We start from the raw sequence: 18813 nt of genomic DNA, 5'->3' as shown, positions 1-18813 counted from the left end.
AAACAGGCCGACGACATGCGGAGACGATATCTTGGCGAGTGAGCCCTCCGCGATCGCAAGCGACTTTCGGGCTGTGGATTCGCAGCCTCGGTAAAGCCTGTCCTGCAGGATGTTGTTGGTGTGTCAGAGGATTTATTTTGCTTGTTGGGATCTTGGGAGATATGGATTTTGGACGGAGAGTCCAGATTTCGCTTCTAACCAACGGCAATGAAACCCTGCCCACCGAGGCCATGCAGCACAAGCCGCTCCACAGATTCAGGGGCAAGGCGGTAACCATACGCAATGCGGTAACCCGCGTGCCCCTGTCAGTCTGCTCCGTCTGCATGCCAAGGGGGCCGAGCCGCTGCCTCTGTCGTTGTAACGAATCGGATCAGAACGGGAGATGCGGCGAGAGCAGGACCCCGGCGAGAGAGGATCGTGATTTTGCGCTATCTCCGTACGTAGTATCCGACACATACTACCAGTTCAGCACAGCGTCGCAGTGAGGCAACAGCCCGCCAACACGCGACATTGTTGACTTCCTCTCAATCTCGACTGCCTCAAGGGGCCGTTACTCAACTCAGACACATGGACCGCAGCCCAAAAGAGTGGCTCAAAATCGGCTCGGCCTATGCCAACTGCTATCTTGCGGCACATCAGTAAACCCAGACAGGAACCGCCGCGCCGACGGTGAGCAACGGCTGCAACGGAGGATGGGGCTACCGCTGTGACAACAACAACGAAGAGTGAGGCTGCTATCTCGCGCCGCGGACAGACTGTGGAGGCCATTGCCTTGATGAGCGCCGGAATTGTTGTTCTTGCCAATGCCGCATAGTACCTAGGTCAGCGTAAAAGTGGTCGGCATATTGCTTGGCGGCAGATGTTGGTGACAATGCCTTAGCATGTACCTTAGCTACTACCAGGTGCTTCCGAGTCCTGACCTCGCGGTTCTTTTCGTGTGTTTGATGCACAAAATTGATTGTAATAGGGTGACTCCGCTGGAGTTACATATGGTGCCAGGAGAACAATCCGAACTTTCTGCGATCCCCAGTGTCACCATCGCGACCTAATCCTCCAGATAATCGGATTGAAGTGACCGGACTTTTTGCTCTAGGTTTTCCTGTGAACCGAGCTGCATGCGGTGGGGAGCCAACTGCTCACCATCTTGAGAACCGCCAACGTCGTTTCCTCACTTCCCTTGCTAGGCGTCACCCGCTGTCCACTTCTCCTCTTCTCCGCCCTCTGAGAAGTTCCGGATTAGCACCCTGGACTTGACCTCAGCATTGACCTCGGGCTGTTGGGAGTTTTCGGCGGAACTCTGCTGAAGCTCCGCCACCGGCCGCGACCGGGGACAACGGAACTTCGATGTCACCGAACATGGCGGAAAACTGCGCCTTCCAGGCTTTCTTCCCTCTCTAATTGACGCTGTAACGGTTACATAGCGCACGCGCTTCTGCATAGTTAGCACTATTTTTGAACCAGGCAGACAACGTTCTGGACCAAAATGAGGCATCCGGTCTGAGGAGTTGAGATTGGCAGTGGCTGTGAGGGTCTGTTGGTTCTCATCAGGTTGCAGCAGACGCAGGGGTTCGCTCAACTCTTCTTCTAAAGTACTACCTTACCTGCACGAGCTATGCAGCACCGCCAAGCCTTCGTTCCCCTTTCCCCCGTTTCTCTCTAGTCCCAGTCTGTTTGTTCCTTCCCTGCGTTGCTCGGGGGTACCTCATGCTCGCATCTGTGTCCAGCTTCTTGCTTCTTGTCATGTGGCCGTAATATCGCCACATATCATGGATCGTTTCGGGATGTGCCCGCATCGCTAGTTTGTGGATACAAGCGGACAACGAACCATCTCGGGCGCAGGAAATTATACGGGCACATGTACTTTCTGTCTGCGATGTACCCTCCGCAGGCCGACTAAACCACCCAACCCACACCCCTCACCTCGTGCCACGGCACCGCTTCAGCCGCCGAAGATAGGACGTTGAAAACTTGGAGAATCGCCTTCAAGCAAACCTGCTAACAATCCTACTAACCCACGAGAATCCGCAGAGAAATGGTATAAGAGAGGACATGAACTAGAATGAACTTTGTATGGGCTTCGACGAGATCAGGACATATCTTGGGAAATGTATAGTCAGATTGTAATAGCTGCCCTTTCGGGTTACCCGCCAGGCGTCAATAAATTGTATTGTATTGTATTGTATACTGCCGCAGGCGGCTGTCGACCGCCGCGAGCATGAGACCGCCCACCTGGCTGATCTCGTCGACGATCAGCATGATCATGCTTTTCCAGCGCAGCTTCTCTTCTTCCGAGACGTTCTTTGTTGTCGCTACCCTGCCCTCGAATCCAATGTTCGCCGCCGAGTGCAGTGTCACTCCGCCGATGAGCGCGGCCGCGTTGCCGCTGGCGCCCGTCAGGATCAGCGTGTGGAGGCCGTCTTTGAGCCGGAACATGTCTTTGATGGCGTGGATGACGCGAGATTTCCCCGTGCCGCCCTCGCCGCCGACGAATTGGAAGTGCTGCCGGCCACCCTCTTCCTGCAGCCGCGTCCCGCGCTCGTGGAGAAACGCCGCTGGTAGCAAACGCCGTCTACTTGCTGCGAGTCCTCGGTCGATGGATGCGTATGTTCGCCATCCCAAATCAGAGCTCAGTTCCCGAGGCATATACGCAGTTCACAACGGAAGAGAAGGGCAGCCGAATGGTGCCTAGCTCGATGCGCGATCGACCGGTCGACTGCATGGAGGAGCTGGTCAAATACACGATCGTGATGCGACCGCACTTTGATCTATTTAGCGACCGCTACAGTGAGCGGGAGGAACGGAGGTTGAAAGCTTCTCAAGGACCGAATGAATTATAGGTGGCACAGCGGCCGGTCGCTTCGATGGGTGACGCTTCCAGTGAGATAGACTATAGAATACCATCAAATTCTGAGCTGATTCAGAAGCTTTCGAGACCCATGATGAACTCCCAGCCCGTGTCGAAATCTGCCGACGCATCCTCTAGATGAGACAAGAAGCCCAGTTCTGGCATGTGGCCGGGGTGCTCCATCCCCCACGGTGCCTCCGAATACGCAGAACTCGGCAGCGCCAGGTCTTCACTCGCGGGAGTAGAGTTGGTAACAATCGTCGACGAGGATGGTTGGCCAGCAGGTAAAGCATGACTATCACCCGTATTCGAGTTTGTTATGAAGCTTTGATCAGCCTGAGCGGTCTGCTCTACGGTTTGGTCGCCTTTTCTGACGACTGTGCCAAAGAACGGAATGCGGACTTCTTCGTCCGTGCTCGATCTCGACAGCAGCACCGTAAGCGTCTTGCGACATTGCGACGCGATGGGACAGTTTTCTTGATTCTCCTGGCGTTGCAAGCACCGAATCAAAGACAGCACAGCCTCGATGTCATTCCCATCACTTGACATCCTTGGGCCGGAGGAGCTTGAGCAACCTAGAAGTAAGACAATGGCGCCGGTAAATGCCATAAAGTCCACGAGCTTGCACTCAGACGGGCTCAGCCCCTCCGCGTCACTATGCAGACTCAGGTAGCGCCTCAGCAGCTGTCGTGCAGCCTCCATGCTGGCGACGCGCACGATTGAACCGTGCACAGAGTTTTCTTCGGAACCGCTGAGGAACGGTAGGTAAATGTAGAGTCGCAGGTGGAAGAAGAAGAGTTGCTGGTGCAGCCGGACATGGATTTCGTCGAAATCGTGGCCATCGGCTTGGACCCGGTCAGGAAGCTCCCACCAGGTTTCTGGGAAAGACGTTGCAAGCTCATTCATCTCCTCGTCCAGTTCCAGTGCCTTGGAGATGGAAGCCTTTGTACGCGAGTGGTTTCGGTCAATGACCTTTCCGGCTATCATCGCACAGCGGATTGTCATGGTCGAATCCAAGTAGTCATTTTCGGGCTTCACCTCTAGGATTTGCTGATGGTGCATGTCGACAAAGCCGTACGGCAGCCCGAGGAACATGCTCATCATGCGGTCTGCTTGGTAGATGGACAGCCAGAGCCGTCTCTTGGCTGTTGATCGGAGGCCAGCCTGGTACAGGTCCTTTGACATCATCAGCTTCCAGCACTCGTCTCCGGAACAGGATGTTGACATACCGTTAACTGCGCAACCACTACTCCTCTGCGATAGATCATCCATGATCTTCTGGGCTGGCCCTCGTCCGCATAGAGAATGGCCAGCAAGATCAGGCACTCCAAGCCTTCCACAGTAGACATATACGCCATGTCAGAGACAACGAGGCGGTCGACCAAGGTGTAGATATGGAACCCATCAACATCAGAAGCGAAAGCGAACGCAGTCGCCATCTTACCCAGCTCTGAAGGCCGATTGCTCGTGTAGGCTCGCCTGACGAAGTCTGGGAAAGACTCAATCGTATCGTCATACATGCCACGAACAGCTCTGTGTATTCGAACCCACCAGCCTTTGTGCGCCAATGCAACTTTCATGATAGAATCGTAGGACGGTAATCCTGCACGTAGTGTCTCGCATATACTTTCCCCCTGGCCGGGTGAGAGTGGCTCAGGCAATCTGCTGGAAACACGAGATGACATATGGTCACCTGTTGACGAGTGAGACATACTGCTGTCCCTGGCCAGACGTGACCGAGATGACGCACTGGCATCGCCCGTGTTGGGAGATTTGGAGAGCTGTGCTTGCTTGTCAAGTCTGCTGAACGTACAACTGCATGCCAACATGGGGGACTCACTCCAGATGGGTCCAGAACCGCGAGGAAGGGTGCTCGCTGATCTGTGACACTGTTTTCCAGAACGTCTGGGGCCTGCGGGACGCCTGGATTCCTCGCCGTCCAGGTAGGGGCCTCACTGCTGCTGTTTCCCGGAGAGTCGGATTCTGGGCGCCGACGCAAATGCAGTCTCGCGCCATCACCGCTCTGGCTTACACATGGTGTGCGACGAGATTTGCAGTTGAAACAGACTGAAGCTCCTGGCATCGAGTCGCACCGAATCTTTCGACGGCGACCTAGACAAATGCGCATGAGCTGGCGTGCCGGAGCAGTTGGGCGTGGAGGGAGGTACTCGCATTCTGTGCAGCTGTGCGTCCCTTTCCGCATGATCTTACGTGTCGGCGTCGAGGTCGAGGACGCGGATGCAGACGCAGACGTCCTCGGGGAGCCGCGCACCATGCTTGAGACGTTCGGATGGATAGCCCATCGAGTCACTGTGCGCGGTCGAAGTGATGCTGGCCGCGGGAGAGTTGCGGGTTGCCGCGGATGGGCGAATTCGTCCGCGGACGAAATAGCCTAGCGAGCGAATCGGGCCGATGTGCTCCACCTTCAGCTGATGTTGTCGCCAGGCTTGTCAATGACCGTCGGAGGAATTTCGTTGTCGAATTACTAATAGACTATGTCTGATTCGAAAGACTCCAGGAATTGTCGATAAAGTCCTTAGCTTGTTTATCAATCGTCTTTTTCGTGCGCGGACGAGCCTTTCTGTTTGATCTGTTTGCCTAGGTAGGACCTCATTATAGGAGCCCACACGTGTGCCCGATTCGGTATATAAGAGTCTCCTCGTCACGGATCGAGGTATTCTAACCATGAATACTACGAAAGTGCATTTCATACTTTCACTGCCTATCTCTAGTAAAATCACGAGTTCGATTTCTCTTCCTTTATATTCATTGTTTCCATTGAGGCACTGCAGTTCGCGACAATGGCACCTCTTGTATGGCTTGTAACAGGAGCCTCGGCGGGAATTGGAGCTGCACTCGTCGAGGAAATCGTCCGTCGAGGCGACAAAGTGATTGCTGCCAACAGACAGGTCGATCAGATGGCCGATCGCGCTTCGGAGAATGTGTCGCTTCTTGAGCTCGACATCACGTCTGGTTCCAAGGTCATTGCAAGCAAAGTCAAGGAGGCCTGGCAGATTTTCGGACACATCGATGTTCTTGTCAACAATGCCGGCACATTCTTATTTGCCCCCTTCGAGGATATCAGGTAGGTCAGGTCCATCTTTGAGATCGGGTCTCATCAGCTGACTCTGGTGCTTTGCGCAGCGATGACGACGCAGAACGCATCTTCCAAACCAACGTCTTCGGTCAGCTTCACATGACGCGGGCCATTCTCCCATTCTTCCGCCAACAGGGATCAGGAACAATCACTTTCACAGCCTCAAACCAACTCTGGGGCAACATGCCCTACACGACGTACTACAACATGACTAAGTGGACAAACAGCTCCTTTGCCGAATCGCTGCACAAAGAGGTCTCCTCTCTCGGCATCCGCTGCATCGCCTTTGAGTGCGGCGGTGTTGCCACGCGCCTCTTCGAACCGCGCGAGAAGGACAAAGTCGCGTTGGAGCAGAACAAGGAGGACAAGAAACCCATCGAAGCATACGTGCCAGGGTTTACCGCTGCCTCGCAGGATCTGGCTGAATGGGGAATGCCTCCGGGAGACCCTGCCAAGGTCGCAAAGGCAATGGCTGATGTTGTCAAGGGCGAGGGTATGGCGGCTGGCAGAGTCTGGTCTTCACGGATTGCTCTGGGTTCGGATTCTCTTCGATGGTGGAAGATCAAAAGACAACAGGAGGCCGTAGTGATGGATCGGTGGGAGGACGTCACCCTCAGCACGGATCATGACGATGCAGTGCTCTCCGACAAGTTGGATCACTTTGCTCTGATAGCAGGGGCTGAGTAACATAATTATTTTGTGAATGTTCTGAGAGTGAGATAACACGTCGCTCGATTAGACAAGCTCATATGACCATCCCCGGTCGGCATTCACGTCCGTATCCCGATAAGGTACCCAATTCACGCCCAGCACATCTGCCTCCGCTTATTTTCGCCTGTTCGGACAAGGATCTGTGGTTGATTATATGATGCCCATGATTCCAGGATGCTTCGCCTCGAGAATCTCTCCCAACTCTGCCCACAACTTCTTCTGGACGTCAAAACTTTCCTCGCTTTGTAGAAACGGCGATAAGCTGCACCAAGTAAGAGAGAATCTGAGTCAGCATCTGGTTTCCCCAGACAGCGGGATGTTGATGTCGACTACTCACTTTCCAATCTCGCACTTCACTCATGTACTTCCCCTGCGTCTCGCTGCCCCTCCGCTCACGTGCAAACGAGGTCCTTCCAGACGATGACTTCCGGGATGGTGCGGGGCACGAAAGCTGCGGTTGAGCGACCATGAGCTAGACAAGGGTTACTTGACGCAAGCGGGTAAGCGAGCAACTCGAGAACAAATAAGGAATGAATTAGCGGAACATGCCTGCGATCGGGGAAGCGAGCGACCCCGGGCAATCGTCAAGAGGTGTGCATGTGATAGCCTCATGGCCAACTAAATGAAACCATAATGAGCGAGCGGCGGACACGAAACGGAGGCGCATTAGCCGGGGTGTGAGTGGCGGATGAGCGCGCGCGCATTTGCAGGCGCGTGTAATGAAAATCTCCTTGCGGGGTACCCGTGCTAACCGAGGGCATGGTATCCACACTATCCAACAGTAAATACACCAAAGAGCTAGCTAATATTTTGTGTGCATGCCCTTGGCTGCAATCACCGCCTTGCACCGATTTGGCATCGAGGCCAACAGCGCCTTCAAGTAGTCATCCGGCAGTGCCTCCCAAGCCTCTTTGACATACTGGCGCAGCTCATAGTACGAGGGCTTTTCTTCAAGATCATACCGGTCTTCGATCCAACCTTCATCCAATTCCAACAAGACTCAATCGGGTTCAGGTCTGGTGAAAACGGGGGCCACTCCATCACGACAATGCCTCGCTCACGGAGATCTCCCTTTGTCTCCGCAGCTGCATGCCCTGGAGCACCGTCTTGCATCAGGATCAGACCCTTACCAAGCTGTTCCTTACACAACTGTAGCCAGCCGTAAATTACAGGTACAGTATGTGCGTGGTAAGTCTCGGCATTGATCTTTCCCCAATCCTTTTCCCAGAAGATTCCAGGGCCTTTGCCCAAGCCAGAGAAGCAACTCCAGAACATCCAGCCACCTTTGCGTTGATGCTTTTCCACAATACAAGTTGGATCCCACTCCTCGCCTTGACGCCGGGTTACATACTGCTTCCTATGCGGGCCATATGTCCTTGATGGCGTGTATGACGTGGGACTTACCCGTGCCCCCCTCGCCGCCAACGTAATGGAAGTGCTGCCTCCCGTCTTCTTCCTGCAGCTGCGTGCCGCACTCGTCGAGGAACGCCGCTGGGAGCAAGACTGCCATCGACTAGAGCTCGTTCAGGGTCCAGTGCCTCGTGAGACCCAAGGCGACATCGACGTACGTTGCATAACGATCGAGTTCGAGCCGCATCTGTCCGCCCGGTCCGACCCCGTCTGCTGGTCTTTCCTCTCCGTGAACGGGCCGCCGTGGGCTCCTGTGGAACCCGTCTTCGTGCGCAGAAGACAGATTGGTCTGCCTACCCTGGATATTCGCCGTCACAGTGCTGTCCTCTTTCTTCTGGATCTTCAATATCGCGCCGAGCTCCTCGCGGCTGGGGATTCCCATGTCCCAGAATGGCGAATCTTGGAGGTCCTGCAACATGGAATAGAAGTGACGACCACGTCCTTATTGTCCTCTTCCCGGCCACAGCAAAGGATCGTACCAAAGCCACACCACCAACCGGTCTAACACAGCCCAGAGTCAGCATATAGACTCGACTCACAACTAAAACAAGCACATACGACCATAGGCTGTAGAAAAGTCTGGGTCGTGTTGGCACATAAGTGGGGCTTTTTGTGGGGCATTACTGCGCGGGGCCTTTCTGCGCTTTTTGAGCCCTAACCCTCTTTCTTTTTTTTTTGGCGCCAGGTGCGAGGCACAACAGGTCTTCGACCCGTCCCGGCCCCCGAAAGCTCGAAAAACGGAGCCGGTGCCGCCGCCTTTCTCGGACACCGTTACCTGAGAGACGGCGAGGAACGCCGGTCTTCTCGGACGCTTCCCCTGTCTGACTCTCTTCCCCGAGCAATCCCACAGTATGGCCGGATTTCTTTCTGTGTAGGTCGACACCCCTATGGCTCAAATTGGCTAACGTTATGCTTCACTAGCTTGCAGGAACGGGCTGAGCCCAGCGGATAGCGATGATGGATTGGCGCCTTCGGTAAGCAGACCAAAGCGTCAGCCACTGCCCTTAGTCCGGGAAACCAGCTTCTCAGCAGACAATGCGGTTGGCGTCAAAAGGCTCATCCGATTGGCTGGCCAACCAGCCCACTGGCCCAGCATCCCGTCGTTCTGACTCGTGTCGTCAACCGCCTGACGCCGAGGGAGGCCAGTCAACCAATGCTGCCCACAAGTCAAAGCGCCAAGCCAAGGCTTGGCTCAACGCAAGTCAAAGCAAGTCAAATCGACCCCAAAATTTGGTCAAGGCAAGTCAAGTCGAAGGCCGCTCGACTTGACTGATTTGAGGTCAGAATTAACTACCTTTAAAGCTATTCCCAGTATCTCTAGCACTCCAGGAACGCCAACTTGAGGGTTTTTCTAGTGTTGCGGTTGATGTGGGCTCAAAAACAGGGGGCAAGTGTCCATAACCCGGCTGGCCCAGGTGGGTCATCGGGCCGGAAAAACCCCCCACCTGGTAAAGTTCGGGCCCGGCCATGGGCCTCCAAACAACCAAACTGTACAACGCTGTAGCAACAACAACAGGCAACGTCTTCCTCGCCTTTCCACGATGGCCTTCAACGTCCTTACTATCCCAGCGATGTCTGCGGAGTGCGAGAGGGTGTTCAGCAGTGCGAAGCTTACAGTGGGCTTAAAACGCCAGAGCCTCGAAGACAATACTATCACATGGTGGAGTGTCTGAAACAGTGGGCAAAGAGGCAGTAAAGACTGGGAGACTCGGATCCGGGTGGCTCAGGGGGGGAAAAACGGGGCGGTGCGGAACAACCCATTTCGGGGGATTATGTAAGCGGCTTGGCAAAGCTTTGGGTCAACGCAAGTCGAGGAACTGACAAGGCAAGTCGAGTATCTCTAGCCTCAAATCAAAGCAAGTCGGTGTGCCGATTTGACTTGATTTGCCTTGTGGGCAGCACTGCAGTCAACTGAAGGATGCACTGTGCTGGACTGTGACTCAACATTTGACCGTGGGAGCAGGTACGGTGAAGCGCCAAGAGGCCCGAAACGGGGTCTTCAGACAATTGAAGGGTGAGTAAAAAGCGGAAGCCGACTTCGCTAGTGACTATACTCAACTTGACCTTCTTTGTGATTTGTGGGTGATGTTGATGCCGTGGACTAGCTCCACCACAAATTGCAACCCTGTGATGATGACGGTGTTGGAGAGCAACAGTATATCTGCCACAAACAGTCAATCAAGATCAAACTCGCCACAACAGTAAATAAACAAGCTCAGTTGTTTCATGATACCTCTGCTCTGGCACAGTCTGGCAGGCAGCTACCTTTTGACCCTCAACCAAACCCACACATTCCAGAACCACATCACCAGGCAAGACCAGTCACACCTTAGTTCTAGCTAAACGGTGCCCAATCTCTCCACAACACCCAATTTTCCGATTTTCCTTCTACGGTTTACCATCCTCTATCGTCAGATTCGCCATGGCCGCCACGAACGAATCGTCGCGGTATGGCAGTTGCTGGTGGTGCCGGCGGCGATCCCCGCCGAATGATCCCAATTCTTATTGTTTTATTTTTCACCAAAAAAGTCAAAGGCTAGAGAGGCGATATCCCATGCCCTTAATCTCAAGTCCCATCCACTTGTAGAGGCGGGCAAATCTTTGGGTTCTGGAAGAACTCCAAAATTGAGTAGTTCAATACCTTCCTCCTCGGCGCTAGCAGTTTGCTCACACCCGAGCTTTGTGAAGCAGATGAAGAGGTTGAGTCGGTTCGCGACCAAGACGGGTAGATAGGAGGGCCCCTTCCACTCGCGGATGCGGGCGAACCTTTTGTTTCTGGGAGAAATCTAAGATCGAGTAATTCAATTCCATCCGCCTCGGTGACGGCAGTTTGCTCATACCCGTTTTGTGAAGCAGAGAAAGAAGTTGAGTTGGCTGGCGACCAAGACGGGTGGATAGGATGACTTGGGGGGGCTTGGGCACTGTAACCCAGATTCTGGAGAACCCGTTCATCTCCCCAAACCGACGTCTTGCCCTTGTATGTCCACACCATGACCGCTCGGCCGTCCGTAAGGGTGTTGAGTTCCGTAATCTTACTCCGAATTGTGCTCAGTCTCTCGCTGAACCGTCGGCGGACTTTTTGTTCCTGGCTCCTGCCCCTCCTACGAACCATTGTAGAAGACCGGGGTATAATCAATCGTGTATGGCGCTTGTGAGTAAGTTCGAGGTCTGATTGCACATGAATGCTACTTGTCCTCAGATATACTGGAAGTGGTGCTTGCTAGAGTTGGCAACTGAGGCGCAGCGTTGCTGTTTCTAGTGGTCACACACTGAGCCTCCCTCAGAGTAACCGGAAATAAAAGTATCCGTTACTATTAACAGAGTAGCTACGAGGCTGAGCCCTTGGGCCTTTGAACAGACGTCCTCGGCTCTTCGGCTTCCGGGCGCCCAGGGCCGCGGAACTCGGGAGACGGTAGACGTGCTTCCGGGAGAACGGTCCCTCCTTGATCGCTACAGTCGTACGGGCTGCTAAGCTGGTAAAAGAACCAAGTTCCTGGGTTTATCGTTCGCCTTCAATCCCCTCGTCGAGTTGTTAGCAGCCTGTGTCATCATCAACCATGTCTCGCTATTGGCGAGATCAACTTGAACGTCACCGTCCCCCGACACCATACTCGTCGGGATCTGATCCATCCTGGAAGGCAATCGAAAAGCTGCGGCAGAGCGGTCGCGATCGCTCAGCTGTCAGAACCCCGACTGAACCCATCGGACAGCAGAACGACCCAAAACCGAGACTTTCAATATAGTGGCAGCAGACGAAACTGCTCGGACGCTCAAAGTTATCAATGGGGCTTGGTTACTGAAATGGTTGAGCCATTGGCAGCTCCGGAAGCTGCCAGGGTGTCTCTAAGCGTGTAAGGGGTGTGTATGTGAAGTGCTTCCAAGTCGTGTTGTTCTTACCTTTCCGGTGTCTTCTTGCTGGAATGTCGATGGGTTACAGTCCCACTTTAGGTAGGTCATATGTCTTAGAAAGCCCATGTAAGCTACCAATAGTTCCTCTCCATCCTTGTGACCTTGTGCAGCAGAGCGTAACAGAACTACCAACCTCGCTAAAATATTGTTAGTGACACCGCTCAACAACCAAAGGTGCCCCCAACAGATGGGTTACATCGTGCGCGCTCATGCGGCTCAGCCAATCGCGGCTAATTATGGCCCTGTCTCCCTGTCGGGACCTCTAGGTACAAGCTGACCCGACAGTTTGGATCGCGCTACTGCGGGCGACCAAAAAAAAAATGTGAAATAAGAACCGCCAGGAACCGCGACGCTTTCTACGCCTCCTTCCAAAAGATGAATATGGGGCAATCAACGCCAAGCCAGTGGCGCAAACCCACAGAATTTTGCTGCATGATCGCATGCTTTGATCACACGTGATTGAAGTTAACGTCGTATTAGCTCACTGGTTGGCCTTTCTTTTATACGAGTTGATGATTGAACGTCAACGAATTGGATGTAGTTACCGTGCCAAGGCCCTTTAGGCTTCGTGCATCCGGGCGAAATGAATTCCAATCAACCAACCAAGCCTTTCTTCCTTCGGCTCAGAACTTAGAGACGGAAGCCCCCTTTGCTATCTCCGCATTGTTGATCTGCTCTTGCTAGTAAAAAACAAGAAATATCTACTCGGTTGTAACCACTCCGGGCAAAAGCTAGCTGGTTTTCGTCTTGATGCCTGGCTTCCTCTCGTTTACGCTCTACCATCTCTCCTCCATCTGTATATTTGCAGAAAGAACATGCTCTATGCTAATCATCTTGCCTATGTAGTTAAGAGTTGATGAACTAGCAGGCTTAACCGAGTGGTATATACGATGCGCTGCGAGCACCTCGTCTGGCGGCGTCTGCCATTTGGAGCTACAGGGTTCGCATTACCATGTGACTTTGTTCTTTGTTGCGCAACCACAAGGGATTGACACGGGTGACCATAGCAAATCGGATTGGAAGGCGGAGTTTGGGGACGAGATTCTTTCTGTTGTGGAGGGTATGAGTGGGTCCCGTTTCTGTTCATTGTCGGCAGACATGGTGCAGGGGATCATACTCAAGATGAACTGTTAGCGACACCGCTCGAGGTGTGTGTGGGACAAATTTAGTCAGCATTAGTTAATCAGAGATCAAGTACTAGTTGGCCAGGAAACGTGAATCCATGCTTGCCTTGAATTTTGAATAGAGGGTGGGCGTGACTGGGGAGGTGTTTCAGCATGCGTCGGGGACGCTATTCCAGCGTGTCCCATGGTTGAGAAAGTTGGCAGGAACGGCAACTGGAGACAAAAACGACCGATTCATCTCACATCCATAGATCCTGCTTCTCAGTACTCCAGTCTAAAATACAGCATCAGGATCTTAGACCATGTCTCAATTCGTGTCTCTATCCTCGCTGAACCGGTACATGCCCCGGATATATGTCAGTCTTATCCTCGTTTTCAGAACCCCTGAACCAGCTCGTTCTATCGACAACTTTAAAGTCGGTATACGGGTAGTCAATGAACGGCTCCCATATCTCAAGGGATGAGTTCTCGCGACAGAGGCCAGTGCCGAGAGTGCGGCCGACTCGCAATAAGATGGTCGAAGACAGATGAAAACATTGAGCTGAGCGAAGCCCAGTCCGAGGAGCTGGACGCCCAGAGTTCTGGCTTGGTTAGATTGAGCTACGAAAGGCTCAGAGATGAGCGCGCACCGCTTCATTACTTGGCCCCATGCCTCAGCCCTCTTCCGGCGTGGACCTGCCGAAAGACAAGCTCGCGGTTCAACACAGACGACCCGTCTCTGCGGCCAACTATACGAGTCACAAAGAAAACATTGAAGTGGTTGTCGCCATGCACGATGGGGATATTACAGCGCTGGAGAGCGATGCTGACCTGGTGACGTACTTCTTAGCACGCCAGTCTCCGCCTTCCAGTCACTTCGATACTCTTCCTGGTTCCCGTAGGAAAACAGAGTTTCCGCTGCAGGTTAAGTCCAGTGCCGGAATCTCGGGTGCCTGCTCCCAAGTTTCTTGGCCGATAAGATATCTGGGGGTTTTAAGCCTTCTCACATTCAACTACACTAGTAATTCTCGCTTTATTCAAGGTGAATTGGCAACTACCTAGTGCTGTAAGTGATCCAATAAGTCTTCCTCTTCTCTAATAGCAGCTCCCCAACTGATCTCACGGTTCAAGTACCTGTTGTATCCAGTGTTGTACACGATTTGCTGGCTTGGCCTCAGATTTTTGGTCACCCTGTTGCGTTCCCTGCTTCTCATCTTCGGGGCTCTGACCCTCCCCAGTGTTCAGGGTTTCGGAAGTCGTCGGGGACCTGCATTCCCTAGAAGTTCTCTCCCGCAGTCCATCAATCTCAGCGAGCAACTCGTTGACCAAGTCAGTCAACTCATGATTCTTGGCACGGAGCTCGTCGTTCTGTTTGTCTAGACGGGCAATGTGGTTTGCGGCAGTAGACTGAGCCTGATGGAGTGCTTCAGCCTGATGCTGGTGGTAATCGGCCACAGACTGAAGGTATCGGTTTGTGTTCATCAGAGAGGTTCACGTATCATCAGTGGCCCGCTTGTACTGGGCGAGAGTATCGTAGGCACTCCTTATTTTGCATGAGGTGTTGGACAAGGTCCGTAGGGCATTGGTGACTGGGTCGTCAGCTGGGCCAGTGGCCGGATAGAACGCGGCCTGAAGATTGTTCTCGGTCTATAAAGTTAGATAATGAGTGTCTGTTTTTGTACTCTTTGAACTACCTACCTGAGCTGTGGTAAATCGCGAAGCCATACTGGAAGAGATGGGAGATGAGAGCGACTGATCTATGTTAAGTGGAATCTGAAGATGTCGAACCTAAGCATTCGAATACAATACACTTGGAGCTAAAGTATTTATCAACATATTGATTTGCTTCAAGATTGGTCTAAATAAAAAACGGCCACTGCTTCTTCCGCGTTTGAACCTTCTGCGACCAGAATCCTGGAATCCCGACGACGTCATCTAAATGGTGCGGCAAGGACGTTTCTTGTGGACCACAGATAACTAAACTAATGACATATCACTATTTATAGAATGCCGGCCTAACGCTACAAGTAAGCCTCGTTAGTTATACTATAATAGGAAGATGCAGCGGGTGGCATACTATGTTAAGTGTGGCAAGGCTGGGCATAACACAGTGCTATTGCTAGTAGTCTGCCCAGCCGACAGGTTGCTATTGCCAGTGCTAGGGCATCGCTAATCCTCTGCCGTTTTTTGTTCCCTAGCCGGCCGTAAGTAATACCTGCTCTTCGAAGACGCATAGGCACAACAATAGCAAGAGCAACTTGAGGTTAGTTTAGCTAAGTAGTTTTCTTCTCTATTTAGCCTCCTATTAAAACTAGAAGCATAATCCCGCTAAAGTAGTAGCCCAAGACCTCGTCGTCGTAGATGGCGTCAGAGGCGGCTGGATGGCGCAGAACTAGCTCCAGGACATGTGTGACGGGCACCACGGCAAGGTCTGGTCAGCCTGCACATACATATGATATTGCACGAAGAGAGCAAGACTACCTATCTAGCGTGTGGGCATGCGACCATGTCTTATGCAGATGCTGGCCCAGTGCAGGTTCGGTGTAGAGGTCCGGGACATGGCATATACATGACGTACGCATACGTGGCCTGCGTGGCCAGATCCATTGCTCGGATCCGTGGCCCGGATACAGGAACAGGAATCCTGTGACAACATGTGTGCGGGACTCAGGGCACAAGTCGGCTGCTGCGCCATGCGAAAGTCGGACTCATGCTTGATGAGGTGGAAGTAAGTGCAGCAGTTGGCCGTTGAGCCAAAAATAAATCTAGCTAGTGATAGGTGTGACGGCACGGCTCAGTGGTCCGCGATCTCAGATCCAGGACTCACTGTGGCCGTCACAATACATCCAATCATGGCCAAATCAGGACTGTGGGGCTAGCCCTCAAAAGCCCTGCCCACCAGAGCTGTCGCACCGATTCCTCTTTTCTTCTGTACAGTTGATTGTCTTCAGTTCAATAGATATACTGAGCGAAGGCCTCGCCCTTTGCATGCAGTAACTAGCCGTAACAACCCTTATCCGCAACCACTGGAATATTTCGTGGGTGCTGGAGCTGGATGTCGCCACGGATTCCCCAAGTCACCTTGTCTTCACGTAATCGTTCCAAGAATTTCCAACTCACGTTCCCGCCCAAGAACACCAATAACTTTAGCAATCCAGCCGAGTCGTCGTAGTGGAACGTGTTGGGAATTGGACCGGAATCCAGTCCATACGCCGGTGCCGGCGACAACCCACTATATGGGCGACGAGTGTGAGACAGAGTCGAGTAGATACCTCGTGTATCCGCAGTATCGCCGTCGATTTGCGCGCCCAGAGCCGAATCGTCCGGGTTTGTAGCTGAGTTGGCATCCGACATCCCAGCTATGGGGTTGCTACCCCGCCCTATCCAAGGCGACCGGTGTTCTGGCCGTTTCTTAGGACAAGTGTGCCTCCGGCGGAACTGTCTCCGACAACGCGAACAGATTTTTATGGGAGCATGTAGAAGGCCGAAGCCCGATTCTTGACCAGAGAACATAAAGCTGGATTGATCTGGAAGAGGTAGTGCAAGGTTGGGCGTTCGATGTAGAATCACTATTCAAAAAGGAGCGAAATTTGTTCTCCACTTTACATTACAGTCTTTTGGTAATGCTAATTGGCCGGGTTTATGAGAGATTTCCTGTTTTCCGCCTCGAATGCATTAGTTATGCACGGGACAACCGAGACCTGTGGTCCACTGTTGTTGAACTGAACTGGCCCCTTTACGGCGGTGCCCTGCTCAAACTCTGACAAAACCCAAAACTTATCCCTGCATGCACACCCATGTGAATTCAGCCACCACGGTTTAAGTCCAATTCCCCAATATTTTATTGCTCATTCCCAAAAACCGAGGTTTCTTTCCCACAACGCCACACGTTTCAATACCACCTGGCGTACGGCTACTGGTCAATTCGTATGCTTTCAAGCCCCGTTGTATTGTCTGCTTGCCCGTTCCACGTGCCAACCCTGTTCTTTCGCTTGATGTTACTACGGTCAATTCCGACCTCCTATCGTCATGCCAGCTGCGCTGTCTTCATTTACCTGGAAGGACAGCCAGCTTAAGCTGACTCAGGAGAGATATGAGGAGGGTACAACCGACCTTGAGTATACGGCCTGGATTGTGAACGAGCTTTGTCAGTGCCGCTTCGCTCCAGTCGCTAAGATCCTACATGAGAATAAGGTATGATCACCCGTCCAAAAGCAAAATGCCAAACGTGTTCCATTCACATAGTTATTGCTAGGCTGTCCAGCGTCTTTTTACCCCGCACGAGTATTTCATCCAAGGCGAGGCGACGACTGCTAAGCCGAAGTTCGATACCCAGACTCGTGCGACATCTCTGGCTGTTTACATCTTTACTCCGACGCAATACCAGAACCCAAAGTGCAAGCAGTGCGGCAGTTTTCAGTCCCGTGGCCCTGCTTCCGACTGCCGTGTCCCCACCACTAAGCACGGTGCTGGAGCATGCACCAATTGCTATTATTCTGGGCAGAGCACAGCGTGCAGCCTTCGTATTGGTATGTTATTCTCGTTGTTTGTAGGTTTTGTCTAGGCTAACCGAAACAGCGGCAGAGCAGGAGCGGGTTGAGGTGTTTGCTAAGAAAGAGAAGGACAGGTTCGAAATGTACACTTCGGACGAGCTTGACGAGCTCTCAGAGGAGCAGCTTGAGGGATGGGCACAAATGGTGAAGGATGAGATTGAAAACAAGCGGTCTGCTGGCAGATGTCCGATTAAGAAGCGCCGCTCATAAGAAAGTGAACTAGGGCAATCCAGAAGAGTATTCGCATGGTAGGATCTCGAAATGGCGTTGTTTCAGGGACAAGGAGTGCGATAGTTAGCGTTAGGTTCTCATCGCAGGGCTCCGCCAAGATACCAGACAATTTCCTTAATAAACCAAAGTTGGTAGGACTCGTCTCCTTGCGGTCTCTGTTTACCTTGGGTGAGCATGTCGATGCAATGCTGGCAGCCTTGAATTTCAGGAGGAAAGGACAAACTAACTAACAGGATTCCATAAACGTTGGGAAGTTGGTTGCTTCAACAATTGCAGTAACGGTCCGACGAAAGAGGCTCCGAAGCAAATCGCAGTCATTTACCATTGAGACTGTCGGGAGGGAGGGCAATTTGCAGTACGCATCGATTGGCCACGTATAGTTGGGCCCCGGCACTGTGAACCCTCCACGCTTGCCACGCTTCTGCTGCCATCGTCGTGCGACTTCTTGGGGATATAGTTGGCTGAAGGTTTCGTAGAGAGCTTTCCCCGGAATCGGGATGTGGGCAACCTGAAGAACGTGTTTCCAAAGAGACCGGCGTCCAAGGCGAGGAATGAGAATGGAAGAAAGAGAAGGTGTTTCCATAAAGTCAACCGCTTGGAGGAGCTGTGCTTCAAGTTGGGCTGAAGTACGTCGACGGAAAATCCCCATGTCCTTGCGAATGCGTTCCAAACCAGCCTTAGAGAGAGGCAATCCCAGCGAACGGACATAGCGTAGGATTTCGGAATCCGATGACCCTTGTGTAAAAAACTCATCTTGGATGAGAGAGCGAAGCTGACCTGTATCTGCAGTACGCTGCTGGTGAAGAGGTTCATTCCACTCCTGGAGGCGGCGATATAGAGTCCGATCGGTTATGGCTAAATCGAACTTGTCTTTCGGCAAGGCAACGATGTCGCTAACAGAGGTCTGCTCGCGGTAGGCTGTGATGATGATGTCCCTTAAGGGGGAGAGGTCTC

At 52.7% G+C, this 18813-nt stretch overlaps 6 protein-coding genes and 1 pseudogene across 7 annotated transcripts; 2 read left to right on the top strand and 5 right to left on the bottom strand.

Annotated features, from left to right (window-relative positions):
- Positions 1–2328: 2328 nt before the first annotated feature.
- Positions 2329–2538, bottom strand: N657DRAFT_550072 (uncharacterized protein; the record flags this gene model as incomplete). The annotated part of the gene is made up of 1 exon (XM_062787890.1): positions 2329–2538. A coding segment is annotated over one exon (210 nt), but the record flags the coding sequence as incomplete, so codon positions are not given.
- An 883-nt stretch (positions 2539–3421) lies between these two features.
- N657DRAFT_582684 (uncharacterized protein) lies at positions 3422–4530 on the bottom strand (the record flags this gene model as incomplete). Its single annotated transcript, XM_062789628.1, has 2 exons — positions 3422–4021; positions 4075–4530. Coding segments are annotated over 2 exons (1056 nt in total), but the record flags the coding sequence as incomplete, so codon positions are not given.
- A 1116-nt stretch (positions 4531–5646) lies between these two features.
- N657DRAFT_627654 (NAD(P)-binding protein) lies at positions 5647–6906 on the top strand (the record flags this gene model as incomplete). Its single annotated transcript, XM_062790825.1, has 2 exons — positions 5647–5930; positions 5990–6906. The coding sequence occupies 2 exons, from the start codon at positions 5647–5649 to the stop codon at positions 6627–6629; spliced, it is 924 nt and encodes a 307-aa protein (XP_062642738.1). The 3' UTR covers positions 6630–6906.
- A 1104-nt stretch (positions 6907–8010) lies between these two features.
- On the bottom strand, positions 8011–8481 carry N657DRAFT_684842 (uncharacterized protein; the record flags this gene model as incomplete). Its single annotated transcript, XM_062796722.1, has 3 exons — positions 8011–8156; positions 8222–8314; positions 8361–8481. The coding sequence occupies 3 exons, from the start codon at positions 8479–8481 to the stop codon at positions 8011–8013; spliced, it is 360 nt and encodes a 119-aa protein (XP_062642737.1).
- A 7440-nt stretch (positions 8482–15921) lies between these two features.
- Positions 15922–16730, bottom strand: N657DRAFT_323633 (uncharacterized protein). The gene has a single exon (XM_062786814.1). The coding sequence runs from the start codon at positions 16586–16588 to the stop codon at positions 16073–16075; it is 516 nt and encodes a 171-aa protein (XP_062642736.1). The 5' UTR covers positions 16589–16730; the 3' UTR covers positions 15922–16072.
- Positions 16731–16863: 133 nt separating this feature from the next.
- On the top strand, positions 16864–18003 carry N657DRAFT_650753 (uncharacterized protein). The gene is made up of 3 exons (XM_062794016.1): positions 16864–17269; positions 17331–17604; positions 17654–18003. The coding sequence occupies exons 1-3, from the start codon at positions 17105–17107 to the stop codon at positions 17836–17838; spliced, it is 624 nt and encodes a 207-aa protein (XP_062642735.1). The 5' UTR covers positions 16864–17104; the 3' UTR covers positions 17839–18003.
- N657DRAFT_323616 lies at positions 17789–18813 on the bottom strand (annotated as a pseudogene; the record flags this gene model as incomplete). The annotated part of the gene is made up of 1 exon: positions 17789–18813. A coding segment is annotated over one exon (728 nt), but the record flags the coding sequence as incomplete, so codon positions are not given.

Source organism: Parathielavia appendiculata, assembly GCF_033297405.1.
Source record: "Parathielavia appendiculata strain CBS 731.68 unplaced genomic scaffold N657scaffold_34, whole genome shotgun sequence".
NCBI classification, from domain to species: domain Eukaryota; kingdom Fungi; phylum Ascomycota; class Sordariomycetes; order Sordariales; family Chaetomiaceae; genus Parathielavia; species Parathielavia appendiculata.
The sequence above is the reverse complement of the archived record's forward strand: the minus strand, read 5'-3'. Positions and strand labels throughout refer to the sequence as shown.